The sequence below is a fragment of the Mauremys mutica genome, chromosome 12 (genome assembly GCF_020497125.1).
Source record: "Mauremys mutica isolate MM-2020 ecotype Southern chromosome 12, ASM2049712v1, whole genome shotgun sequence".
NCBI classification, from domain to species: domain Eukaryota; kingdom Metazoa; phylum Chordata; order Testudines; family Geoemydidae; genus Mauremys; species Mauremys mutica.
Genome location: NC_059083.1, coordinates 3,342,458 through 3,355,018, shown reverse-complemented (window position 1 = coordinate 3,355,018; position 12,561 = coordinate 3,342,458). Strand labels below are relative to the sequence as shown.

General features: G+C 59.3%; 2 protein-coding genes across 2 annotated transcripts in view; one reads left to right on the top strand and one right to left on the bottom strand.

Moving 5' to 3' along the window:
* The window catches only part of LOC123345793 (endothelial zinc finger protein induced by tumor necrosis factor alpha-like), a 1,203,704-nt gene that overhangs the window by 165,589 nt on the left and 1,025,554 nt on the right, over positions 1-12,561 (top strand). The gene's annotated exons all lie outside the window — the stretch shown is intronic.
* The window catches only part of LOC123345807 (major histocompatibility complex class I-related gene protein-like), a 33,346-nt gene that overhangs the window by 10,029 nt on the left and 10,756 nt on the right, over positions 1-12,561 (bottom strand). Inside the window, exon 2 of the mRNA XM_044982862.1 lies at positions 12,171-12,440. Within this exon, the coding sequence (XP_044838797.1) occupies positions 12,171-12,440 (270 nt within the window). The remainder of the gene's footprint in view (positions 1-12,170; positions 12,441-12,561) is intronic.

The following is a 12,561-nucleotide window of genomic DNA, read 5'->3' as shown; positions in this document are numbered from 1 at the left end:
CCGGGGTGGCTTTCATCCGCTCTGCGATGGTGACAAATAACTGGGTTGTTCTATGGAATGGCTTTGTTCGGTCTATATAGAAGGTGAGCGCCCTTTGAACATCCAGAGAATGGAGATGCTGTTCCCGAAGGTCAGCATGCGGTTTTGGGTAGAAAACCGGCAGGAAGATATCCTGGCTCACATGAAAATTGGACACCACTTTTGGCAGAAAGGCTGGGTGGGGTCTTAGTTGAACTTTATGAAAAATGGTATAGGGCGGCTCAGATGTGAGAGCCCGTAGTTTTGACACCCAGCGTGCGGAAGTGATGGGCATGAGGAAGGTGACCTTCCAGGAGAGGTAGAGAAGTGAGCATGAGGCCAGCGGCTCAAAAGAAGGGCCCATTAAGCAAGAGAGGACCAGTTAAGGTCCCATGCAGGCACAGGTGGCTTCGTTGGAGGATGGATTTTCTCCAGGCCTTTGAGGAAACGCCACACGACCAAGTGTGCAAACACGGAGCACCTGGCTGCACCTGGGTGAAATGCAGAGATGGCCGCAAGGTGAACCTTAAGGGATCCAAAGGCTAGGTGCTGGGCCTTCAAGAACATCAGGTAGTCCAAGATACATGGGATTGAAGCCTGGAGTGGGGGCACCTGTCACTGAGCACACCAGCTGGAAAATCTCTTCCACTTGGCCTCGTAGGTGAGCCTAGTCAACGGCTTGTGACTTTCCAGGAGCACCTGCCTTACTGAGTCCAAACAGGCGCATTCAGCTTGGTTCAGCCACCTCACAGCCTGGAGGATCCATGGAACGACTGAAGGTCCGGGTGCAGGAGACAACCGTGGTTCTGAGAGAGGTGGTCAGGGCTGAGAGGTAGACGTAGGCGAGCTCGAATTGACAGGTCCAGCAGGTACCAACACTGGTGCAGCCAGGCAGGGGCCACCAGTATGACGTCTGCCTTGTCCCGGCAGACCTTGAGGAGCACCTTGTGGACCGGCGGAAAAGGCGGGAAGGCGTAAAGCAGTTGATCTACCACATGATCTGGAAGGCATCCGCTATCGAGCCCAGGCTGTGACCCCGGAAGGAACAGAAGGCTGGGCACTTCCTGTTGGTCTGCGAAGCAAACAAGTCGCAAACAAACCCTAACCCAGAAGCGGAAAACAGAGTGAATGATGTCCGAGCAGATCAACCATTCATGCGTGAGAAAATGCCTGCTCAAGCTGTCCGCTAGTACGTTCTGGACACCCAGCAGGTACGAGGCCTGAAGGGTGATCGAGTGGACTAAACTGAATTCCCACAGAAGGAGGGCTTCTTGGCAGAGTGGCAATGACCAGGCTCCGCCTTGTTTGTTCAGATAGAACATGGCCGTGGTGTTGTCCATTAGGACTGCTACGCAGTGCCCTTGTAAGTGAGGAAGGAAGGCTTGACACGCAAGGCGAATTGCCCTGAGCTCTTTGATATTGATGTGTAATGACAGCTCGCTTTCATGCCATAAGCCCTGCATTATCAGGCTCCCGAGGTGGGCCCCCCAACCCCGGGACAGATGAGTCTGTAACCAGGGTCAAGGTGGGTTGAGAGGGATGGAACGGGACCCCGGCACCCACCATACGGGGATCCAGCCACCAGCGTAGGGAGTCAAGTGTGTGCTCTGGGACAGTGAGCACCATATCTAGACTGTCATGGCCCGGTCGATAAGCTGATGCTAACCACATCTGGAGAGACCTGAGTCTTAGCCTGGCATGTTGCACCATGTAGGTACAGGACGTCATGTGACCCAGCAACCAGAGACACTGCCTTGCTGTGGTGGTGGGAAACCTGCAGAGGCTGGTAATTATGCTTGCTATAGCCAGGCGCCAGGCCTCCGGGAGGAAAGCTCTTGCTTGGGTTGTGTCCAGGACTGCTCTGATGAACTCTATTGTTTGAGTAGGGGAGAGAACAGATTTGCTGAGGTTCAGCATGATGCCCAAGCGACTGAACGTGTCCATGACCAGTTGTACTTGAGACCAGACTTGTTGGTAAGACTGGCCCCATATAAGCCAGTCATTGAGGTACAGGAAGACACGCACATGGTGTCGGCGAAGAAAAGCTGCCATGACCGCCATGAACTTGGCAAAGACGCGAGGGGCTGTGCACAAGCCGAACAGGAGGGCTGTGAACCGACAGTGCATCTTGCTCACCATGAAACAGAGGAAACGTCTGTGAGACAGAGTAACTGAAATGTGAAAGTACGTGTCTTTCATATCGAAAGCGGCATACCAGTCTCCCGGATCCAGCGAGGGAATAACAGTGGCTAAGGAGACCATACGGAACTTCAGGTTGACCATGTGCTTGTTGAGCTCCCTGAGGTCCAGAATAGGTCTTAGGCCTCCCTTTGCCTTGGGGACAAGGAAATAATGGGAGTAGAAACCCTTGCCCCTGAGCTCCTGAGGCACTTCCTCCACTGCCCCTAGGGCAAGGAGGGATCAAACCTCCTGGACGAGGAGCTGCTCATGAGAAGGGTCCCTGAAGAGGGATGGGGAAGGGGGACAGGAGGACAGGATGGAATGGAAATGGATAGAATATCCCATCTGGATCATGCGGGGGACCCAACGGTCCAGTGTAATATGGGACCAGGCATGGCAGAAACGGGATAGACAGTTCAGAAAAAAAAAACGGTTACCCACCTTTTAGTAACTGTGGTTCTTCGAGATGTGTTGTTCATGTCCATTCAAAGTAGGTGTGCGCGCGCCGCGTGCACGCCAGCCGGAACATTTTCCCTAGCAGCGTCCGTAGGGTCGGCCTGGGCGCCCCCTGGAGTGGCACCACCGCAGCGCCCTATAAAGGGGCCCGCCACCCCTCCACCCCCTCAGTTCCTTCTTGCCGGCACTTCGACAGAGGGGCAGGAGGGTGGGTATTGGAATGGACATGAACACCACATCTCGAAGAACAACAGTTACTAAAAGGTGGGTAACCGTTTTTTCTTCTTCGAGTGGTTGTTCATGTCCATTCCAAGCAGGTGACTCACAAGCCTGAACCTAGGTGGTGAGGTTGGAGGTCACTGCTGACTGGAGTACTGCATGACCGAAGGCTGCGTCATCCCTAGCCTGGTGCGTGATGGCATAGTGTGACGTGAAGCTGTGGATGGAGGACCACGTGGCCGCTCGGAAATCGCCCGGAACCTGGATTCCGGCAGGTACGCTCTGGCGTGGGTGGAGTCCAGGACTGCTCCTATGAACTCTATTCGTTGTGTTGGAGACAGGGTCGACTTGGCTTCGTTCAAGAGGAGGCCGAGATCGAGAAAGGTCCGCCTGATGAACAACACCTGGGTCTCCACCTGCAAATTGGAGCGGCCCTTTATGAGCCAGTCGTCCAGGTAGGGGAATACCTGGATGCCCTGCCTGCGCAGGAAGGCCACCACGACTGCCATGCACTTCGTGAAGACCCCTGGAGCGGCTGACAGGCCAAACGGGAGCACGGTGAACTGCAGATGGGCGTCGGCCACAACAAACCTGAGGTACCGACGGTGTCGGGGAATTATGGCAATGTGGAAATAAGCGTCCTTTAAGTCGAGGGCGGCATACCAATCTCCTGGATCCAGGAAGGGAATAATCGAGGACAGGGAGACCATGCGGAACTTGAGCTTTCGCACAAACTTGTTCAGCCGCCGCAGGTCTAGGATGGGCCTTAGGCCCCCTTTTGCCTTCAGTATGAGGAAATACCGGGAGTAGAAGCCTTTGCCCCTGAGCTCCCGAGGGACTTCCTCCACCGCCCCCGCCTGCGTGAGGGACTTCACTTCTTGAGTTAGAAGTTGCTTGTGAGATGGGTCCCTGAAGAGGGACGGGGAGGGGGGCTGGTGGGGCAGGAGGGAGAAGAACTGGATAGAATATCCCCTTTCTACTGTGCGGAGCACCCATTTGTCCGACGTGATTCAGAACCAGGCACGGTAGAAGGGGGACAGATGTGACCCAAAGGTAGGGGTAGAAGGATCCAGAGTCTCGATAGGTAGGTCGCCCTCGACTGTACCATCAAATAGGGGGTTTAGGCCCCGATGGTGGTCTCGCTTGACCGGACGCCTGGCCGGAGGGGTGGTGTTGGTGACGCCTCCTGCCATTTCTGCCCCACCTGCGACTCGGCTCCTGGTGAGCCTGTGGCTGGTACGGGCGAGGGGCCGTCTGCGGCCTAAACTGCCTGCGCTGGGTCGCAGGGGTATGCAGGCCCAGCGAGCGGAGCGTGGCCTGAGTCCTTTAGGCTATGCAGACACTTGTCTGTCTTTTCTGAAAAGAAAATCTGCCCCTCGAAGGGGAGGTCTTGAATGGTCTGCTGGACCTCACAGGGCAGGACCAAGACCTGGAGCCAGGCTCCCCGCTGCATGACCAGGCCCATGGCCAGGGTGTGCGAAGCTGAGTCCGCCGCATCTAAGGCGGCCTGGAGGGAGGCTCGGGAGATCAACTTTCGAAAACTCCTGCCTCGAGTCGTGGGGAAGGAGCTCTGCAAACTTAGACATGGCTGAACACGTATTATGACCATATCAGCTTACAACCGCCTGCTGGTTGGCAATGCGGAGTTGTAGGCCCCCTGTGGAGTACACCTTTCTGCCAAAAAGCTCGAGTCTCTTCGCATCCCTGCTCTTTGGCATTGACCCCTGACGCTCCTGCTGGTTGGCTGCATCCACTACCGGGGGGGGGGGGGGGGAGGAGGAGAGAGAGTGCGTGCGCGCGCGTGCGCGCCCTTTAGAGGGGACGAAATAGCACCGCTGCGTTCTCTTGGCAGTAGGGGCCAGTGAGGCTGGTGTTTGCCACAAGGTGCGGGACGTATCTGCTATAGTCTTTATCAGCGGGAGAGCCACCCTGGATGGCCCTGAGGGAGCCAGGATGTCTACTACAGGGTCCGCGTCCACCTCGATTTCCTCAGCTTGGATTGCGAGGCTCTGAGCTGCTCACCAGAGCAGTTGTTGGAGGATTCGAGTGTCCTCTAGGGCCGGTGCCACAGCCGTGCCTGAGACCGCTTCGTCCGGGGAAGAAGATGAGGAAATTCCATGGATCGGCCCTTCCTCCGGTGCGTGCAGTCCTTTGGGGTCCTGCAGCACACGGTGCTGTGGTTGCAGGGCCGGTTCCGATTCTAAATGCGGCACCGTGACCGGTACTGGGGTCGCCAGTGATCGCCCCCAAAACTGATCTCCTGCTCTGCGACCGGCTGGAGCGGTAGGAGTCTGCCTCTGAGTCTGAGGTCTCTGAGTACGAGGACCTGCGGGGAGCAGCACCCGGTGCCATTGGAGGGCGGTGCTGAGGCAGCAGGGAGCCTCTTATCTGGTCTGGTGCCGCCTTAGTGGCGCGGTGCGGGGAGGCTGGCGCTGGGAGTCCCATCAAATCTGAGGCCGCCTCGAACACCTCTGGTGTCGAAGGGAGGCGCAAGTCTCTGCTGAGGTCTGGGGGTCTAGACCGGTCCAGACTCGACCGCCCTCTCTGCGGTGCGGGAGTCGACGGAGCAGCTGAGGGCTGTAGCCCAGCTTGCATTCGTGGATGGCGTTGGCCTCGGGTCCTGGTGGGGTGACCGTTCCCTCACCAGCTTTCTCTTCTTAGTGGGCACCGGCGACGGTGAGCGGTGCCGCACTGAGGCCAACTTCCTATGACCCGACTCCATCCGGTGCTGGGTTCTAGACGACTTGGGCTGGGCTCTAAGTCCTGATGCCGGTGCCAGGGTGCTCTGCACCGAGGAAGACGTGCTGGGCACCGCCTCGGCCGGCTCCGGGTCCGCAGGGCAGCCTCCATCAGGAGGACTCAGTCTTTGAGCCCTGTCCTTGAGAGTTCTCGGGGCGGAAGCCCCTGCAGATAGAGCACCGGTCCTTTTGGTGGCTCTCTCTGAGGCACCTCAAACAAGCAGAGTGCGGGTCACTCTTGGGCATGAATTTCCCGCAGTCCTTGCAGAGTTTAAACCCGGGGGTGCCCCAGCGGGCGACAAAAACTTGGGGGAACCCCCCCCAACTACCAAGAACTATATACAATGACCTAAGTAAACTAACTATAACATAACTATATACACGGACGATACACAAGGATAGGACACTGCTAGCTTGCTATGCGCAAGAGAAGTTCCAGCCAGCCGTCACCGGCGATAAGAAGGAACTGAGGGGGTGGAGAGTCAGCAGGCCCCTTTATAAGGTGCTGTAGTGGCGCCACTCCAGGGGGTGCCAGGGCTGACCCTACGGACGCTGCTAGGGGAAAATCTTCCGGCTGCCATGCACATGGCGCGCGCGCACACCTACTTTGAATGGACATGAACAACCACTCAAAGAAGAATGGGTAATTGTCTGGGGTGTGAGCTGGTAGTCCGTCCTCGGGCGCACCTTCAAAATGGGCACATAGGGCCTAGGGGTGGCTTGGATTGTCCTTGACCCTGTCCAGAGGGGGGGGATGTGATGGTCTACGTCGAGAGTACCTGCTTCTCCGATGGGAGAAGTCCTGCCTGGGTCTAGGTGGGAAGGGACGTTACTGGGTGGTCTGGGACTTAAACTGCTTTCTTTGGTTAGCCGGGGTATGCATACCCAAGGATTTAATAGTGTGCTTGTGTCCCTTAAGGTATGCAGGCAGGAACTGGTCTGCTCCGCAAAGAGGCCCTGACCATCAAAAGGGAGATCCTGGATGGTGTGCTGCACCTCAGATGGAAGTCCCGAAGACTGGAGCCAGGCGTTCCATCACATGGTGATGCCTGATGCCAGAGTGTGTGCAGCTGTGCCCGCAGCATCGAGGGAACCCTGAAGGGAGGTTCGAGCTACCAATTATCCCTCCTCAGCAATGGCCCCCAGTTCTGTACGAGCCTCTGCCGGGAGAAGGTCTTGGAACTTAAGGACCGCAGACCAGGAATTAAAATTGTATCTACTGAGGATCGCCAGCTGGTTCATGATCCGTAGCGAGAGACCACCAGTAGAATAAACTTTTCTTCCAAAAAGGTCCAGCCTCTTGGCGTCCTTTCATTTGGGAGCGGGCCCTTGCTGGCCCTGTCTGTCTGTTGCATTTACCGCGTCCACCACAAGCGAACATGGGGTGGGGTGGGTGAAAAGGTATTTGTATCCCCTGGTGGGGACAAAGTATTTTCTTTCCACCCCTTTGGCTGTGGGAGGGATGGAGGCTGGGGTTTGCTAGAGGGTTTTGACATTGGTTTGAATAGTTTTATTCATGGGAGGGCCACCCTGGAAGGCTCTTCTGGGCCTAAAATGTCCACGAGAGGATCCTCCTCCTTCACAACCGCCTCAACTTGGAGGTTCATATTAAAGGCCACGCACCTACGCAGTTCTTGTAGGACTCTAAAGTCCATTGAGGGTGGACCAGACGTGGACGTGCCAGCCACAGCCTCATCAGGGAAGGATGAGGACGACTCCACCGGGAGAGATGGGTCGGAGGTGGCCCCTTGGTCAGCTGTGGGTAGCTCTTCCTGGGCACCTGGGGTAGCCCCTATCCCAGGTGCTGACTCCGTGGGTTGCTCCGGGTCTGGAAGGGAGCGGCTGATGGTTGTCTCAGGAGGCTGGGTGTCTGGCCGTGACGACGGCCGGGCAACCGGGGGTGGGGGGGCGGGGGTGCCCTAGGCCTGGTGATCTGCTCAGGGGGTCCAAAATTGCCACTGGGGTTGCCAGTTGGGCGCCGGGGGGTCATGATCGAGGCTTCCCGGGCCCGACTGGGGAATGTCCAAAACCCCTGAAGCTCTCCCCGATCTGCCGGAAGGGGATTGGGGTCGCAACAGCCAAGGAGAAGCGGTGCGCGAATGGAGCAAGGAGGGCACCGAGTCCCAGACAGACAAGGGTCATACGGAGATCAGCATTGTAGATCTGATTGTGACCATGACCGATGCAGTGTTGAGGAGCGGTGCCACGATGAAGAGTGGTGCCACGAAGAGGATCGGCGATGAGTTGCAGGCCGGTGCCGTGGTGACAGCTGGTGCGGGGGATCAGCGCGCTGTACGGCATCGGTCTGAACGGTATCATGAGGTCACTGAACATGACCTGGACCTCGAACGGGACCATGTTGCAGCAGTCGACAGCGACCTTGAGTGTGAACGGCTCTGAGGGTTGGGACTGTGGGACCAGCGTCGTGAGTCAGACCAGTACTTGGAGCGGTGTTGGGATTCCAAACGACGCTGGGACTCAGAGTGGCGTGGCTGCTGGTTCAAGGGCTGACAGATCGAACATCGCCGGTTTGCCCTTGGACGGTACCGGGACTTGGGCTGCCACTGGTGCTTGGATCAGGGACACCCATGCTGTCATTTCAATGAGCTACTGTAGTATTAAGTATAGCTCAGTAGTCTTAGGGCAGTTTTGCTTTTCAACGGCTGCCCTGGGGACATGCTCTGCTGGAGCTGCTCTGCTTTTCCTGTGGCCTTGGGGAGGAGGAGGAGGCTGACGGCCGTGGGGACTGGTCCCCCTGCCCCGTGGCTGCTCCCCTGCGCAGTCTGAGGGTGACAGGGACGTCTCTCGCCGGCAGGGCTCAGAGGATTCCCTACCAGAGGGGGAGGGTCCCGGTCCCTAGGCCTGACCCCACTGTGTGCCCAGCACTGAGTCCCTGGCCCGTGTCCCCGGAGCAGGAGGCTCTGACCGAGTCTGCACAGCGCAGGGCACCCCGGGAGAAGGTTGCTACGGCGGGTCCGGGTCCATGACAGAAATCCCAGGTTTCAACCCCTGTGCTGGACAGAGACTGAAAATCTCCCCCAGGGATTGGGCTCCAGCCCTGCAGGGGAGGAAACACCCTGGGCCTGAGGGAAGGAGGAGAAGCCCTGGGAACATGGAGCCTGAGGCACAAGCTGCCTGCGCTGCCACCAGGCTGCTGGGGGAATCTGTGCTGTCAGCCCCTTGATGTCTTCTCCTGATCTCCCCTCCCCAATACATCTGACGGGGCTCAGGGGACAAGCTGCCTGGCCTGCGGCTTTGCTGCCCAGCCAGAGGACAGGGGCTCCAGGATGGTCCCTGGCCCGGCTGGCTCTGCTGTCCTTCTCGCTGCTCACACATTCCCAGAGATTAATCGCCCCCTGGAACCGTCCCTCTCTGAGCCTTCAGCACGCCTGGCCCTCATCAACTGCCCTTTGTTTTACTGCTCCCCAGTCACTTACTGCAAGCAGCGCCATTTACGGGGTGCAGCACATCCCACCGCTGCCACCATTGTCATGGAGTCCCTGGGCGATGCTCTGGAACTGCTCCCCACAAAGCCAGGCAGGACTCTGGGGAGCCTCCTCTCCCTCGGAGCAGCCTGTCTGCAGGGCAAGAAGCTCCCACGGCTTCACCTCCTGGGTCTCTCCTTGGAGCATTCAGCATCTTCTGCCCCTCCGTGCGCTTCCCCCAGCGAGTGCACCCAGGCGGGGTCCTGGGGGGGCCACAGGGTCCTGCCCCCCCACTGCGCAGTCAGACGTGACTCTCAGCCAGCCGGGGACACAGAGGTTTATTCGATGACAGGAACATGGTCTTCAACAGAGCTTGTAGGTACAGAGAACAGGACCCCTCGGCCGGGTCCATTTTGGGGCCCAGTGAGCCAGACAACCCCAACTGCATTCACTTCCCGTCCCAGCCAGCCCCAGACTGAAACTCCCTCCAGCCGTCTCACTTAGCCTTCCCCCAGCCTTTGTCCAGTGTCCCGGGCAGAGGTGTCACCTGGCCCCAACCCCCTTTCCTGGCTTCTCATGTTACCTGCTCAAGGTCTCCCCAATGCAGACCATCCCAGCCAAACTCCCCTGCAACCTTCCCAGGCCAACACTCCCCACTCAGTATTCAAAGACCACATTAAGAACATTCCCACTTCGTCACACCTTCCCAGAGACATATGCCAGCTCCCTTGCTGGGCACCTCCCACCCGCAACGCTGCCCCAGCCAAGCCTTGTCTGAGCCAGCAGCGGGGGGGGGGGGGTGAGTGCGGCTGGGCTTGAGATGGGGGGGTGGAGGTCACCCCGGGATCCCCTCCCCCCATCACTCACTTTGGGTCCCCTCCCTCTCTCCAGATGGCAGCAAGTGGGGTCAAGGGTCAGGCAGGAACTACCTCTGGTGCCTCCCTCCCCCCCTCCATTCCCCCCCAGCCCCAGCCCCCCCTGCACACACTGCTCCTGGGGGATTCTCTGCCCTGCACACGCAGAATTCATGTCCCCCCACAGATGATACATTTAGCTGGAGAGGCACTGCATTTACACCTTCAGCCCACCAGGGGCTGCTATGGCACCAGAACAGCCAGCAGCGTTCCCCACAGCACCCCGCCCGCAGCACCCCACCCATGGGGCCAGGTCGGGATATGGGGGCGGGACAGAGAGTGGGACACCCGGGGCTGCTAGGGAGTCACAGACTGGGCTCAGCAGGGCTAGTGGGGGGACAGACAATGTGAATGGAGGTGCAGGGCCCCATGGGAACGGGTGGGTGGCTGAGTGGGGTGCAGGGCCCCATGGGGACAGGGACAGCTGTGTCTCGCTGAATGGGAGAGGCTGGGGTCAGCCAGGGTCTGCAGGGGGGAAGCTCCCCAGCTCCATAACAATCCCTACAGCCCCCCAGGGACCCAGCAGGAGGAACGGCTCTTTACCCCTCTATCGATAGCGTGCAGGGGAACCTGCCTCACCCGGGGGGACACGTGCTGGGGTTTGTGCTGCCAGCAGTCAGACAGCCGGGGAGTCTCTGCACGTCACAGGGGCTGATTCTCCGACCCGCCAGCCCGAGTCGATGTCAGACCCTGGTTCTGAGCAGGTGAGAGGAACCGACCCTCGATAAACTCAGACGGGAGACAAGACAAAACTCCTCCTAGGGAGGCTCCCTGCTGAGCGGCTTCTCCCCAGGGCTGGGTGAACGCAGGGCTGACGCTCGCCTGACTGTACTGTGCCTCTCAGGACACCGGGTGGGCCTGGTGAAGCCCCAGCGCCTGGAGTCCTGGGATTAGGGGGAATCTCAGCGCTTCCTTACAGCCGTAAATTCTAGCCCTCCTGGCGGCAGAGGAAAGCCTGGAAATTTGACCCCTAAAGGCACAAACCAGAGGCAAATAAAGAGACAGCAGAACCCCATTTATCCAACCCAGCATTAGCAGCTCTCTGCATTAACCGGACACCCAGGAGTCCAGGGCCAGGAGCGGGAGCTCTCCCCCGTGGCCGCTAGCTGGCCCTGCGGCACTGCATTTCCCCGTTATCCCGATTTCTGATGATCTGATTTCGCTCCAGATCCCAGCTAAGATCAGATACACGGGGCTCTGCTGTAACCGCCAATAGAATCACCACAAAACTCTGATATTTGAGCCAAACTCAGGATTTGTGGAGCCGGACTCGTGATTTCTGAACACTTGGGGAACAGCAGCTGGCACTAGGGGTGCTGGGGGGGCTGCCGCACCCCCTGGCTTGAAGTGGATCCCACCGTACCCAGGGGTCACAGTTTGGTTCAATGGCTCTCAGCCCCCCCTGTACAAACTGTCCCAGTGCCCGGCCGTGGGGTGTCGATACTGGGATCCCCCATCCCGCAGTGTCTGTGACTGGAGACCAGACGGCTCAGACCCTGCCCCAGCTCCCCCACACGCTGGGGGTCCGACAGTGGCGCTGTCCCAGCAGGGAGGAACAAGCCCCCGCATGCAGGATCCGCACGTGGGATTTTCTGGCCGGGGTGACCAGGAGGCTGGACTAGCTGGGTCCAGTGGGACCTTTTGGCCTTCGCACCTGTGAGGCTCTGCCTGGGACTGAGCACACCCGGCCTGGGGGGCAGAGGCGGTTGGAAGTGGGGCTGGTAGGAGACGTCTTGGGTGTTTTGGGAGGGGACAGCAAGAGATTCACACGCTGGAGGGTGTCAAACACTTTCTTTCACATGAACCCCCCCAGCCTGCAGCCCCCCCATGAGTCCCTCTGCCCCCCATGTTCACACTGACCCCACAAGAAAGTGCCCCCATGGGTCCCGTCTCCTCCCCCTGCCCCAAATACACACTGTGCTCCTGAGGGTCCCTCTGTCCCCTCCCCGCAATTCATACCGACTCCCCCTGTGGGTCCCCCTCCTCTGCTCCCCCACACCAACCCCCCCTCCTGCTGTGAGTCCTTCTGTCCCCTCCCCCCATTCACCCTGCCTTGCCCCATGGGTCCCCCTCCTCCACTCCCCCCACACTGACCCCCCCCAACCCGCTGTGAGTCCCTCTGTCCCTCCCCCCCCCCCCCCCGATTCACACTGATCCCTCCTCCCCCCGCTCAGCCCGAGCCCCGTGTCCGGCCGGGGCAGTGACCGGCCCCCACTCACCCCCGCTCTGGTTGTAGCGCCCGCGCAGGATGTCCAGGTCCTCTCGGAACACGGACTGTGCAACCCTTAAGTTCCACGTGTCCCGCTCCCACTGCTCAGGGCCCACGTTCCGCTCCATCCACGCCGTGCCAGGCTGTGCGCGCTGCGTCTCACTGGAGTAGGTAATAACCAGCTGCCCGTCCACGTAGCCGGCCCCGGAGAACTCGGGCAGCCCAGGGCCGGGCTCTGACACCCCCGTGTAGAAATAGTGCAGCGAGTGCGGGCCTGGGCCTGCGGGGACACGGGGGGGGGGGGTCAGAGCCGCTGGCACCGGGACCTGCACCCCCAATCCCAGGCACTGGACAGCATGGGGGGGCAGGGAGACTTGGGAGCGGCCACGTGGCAGGAACCG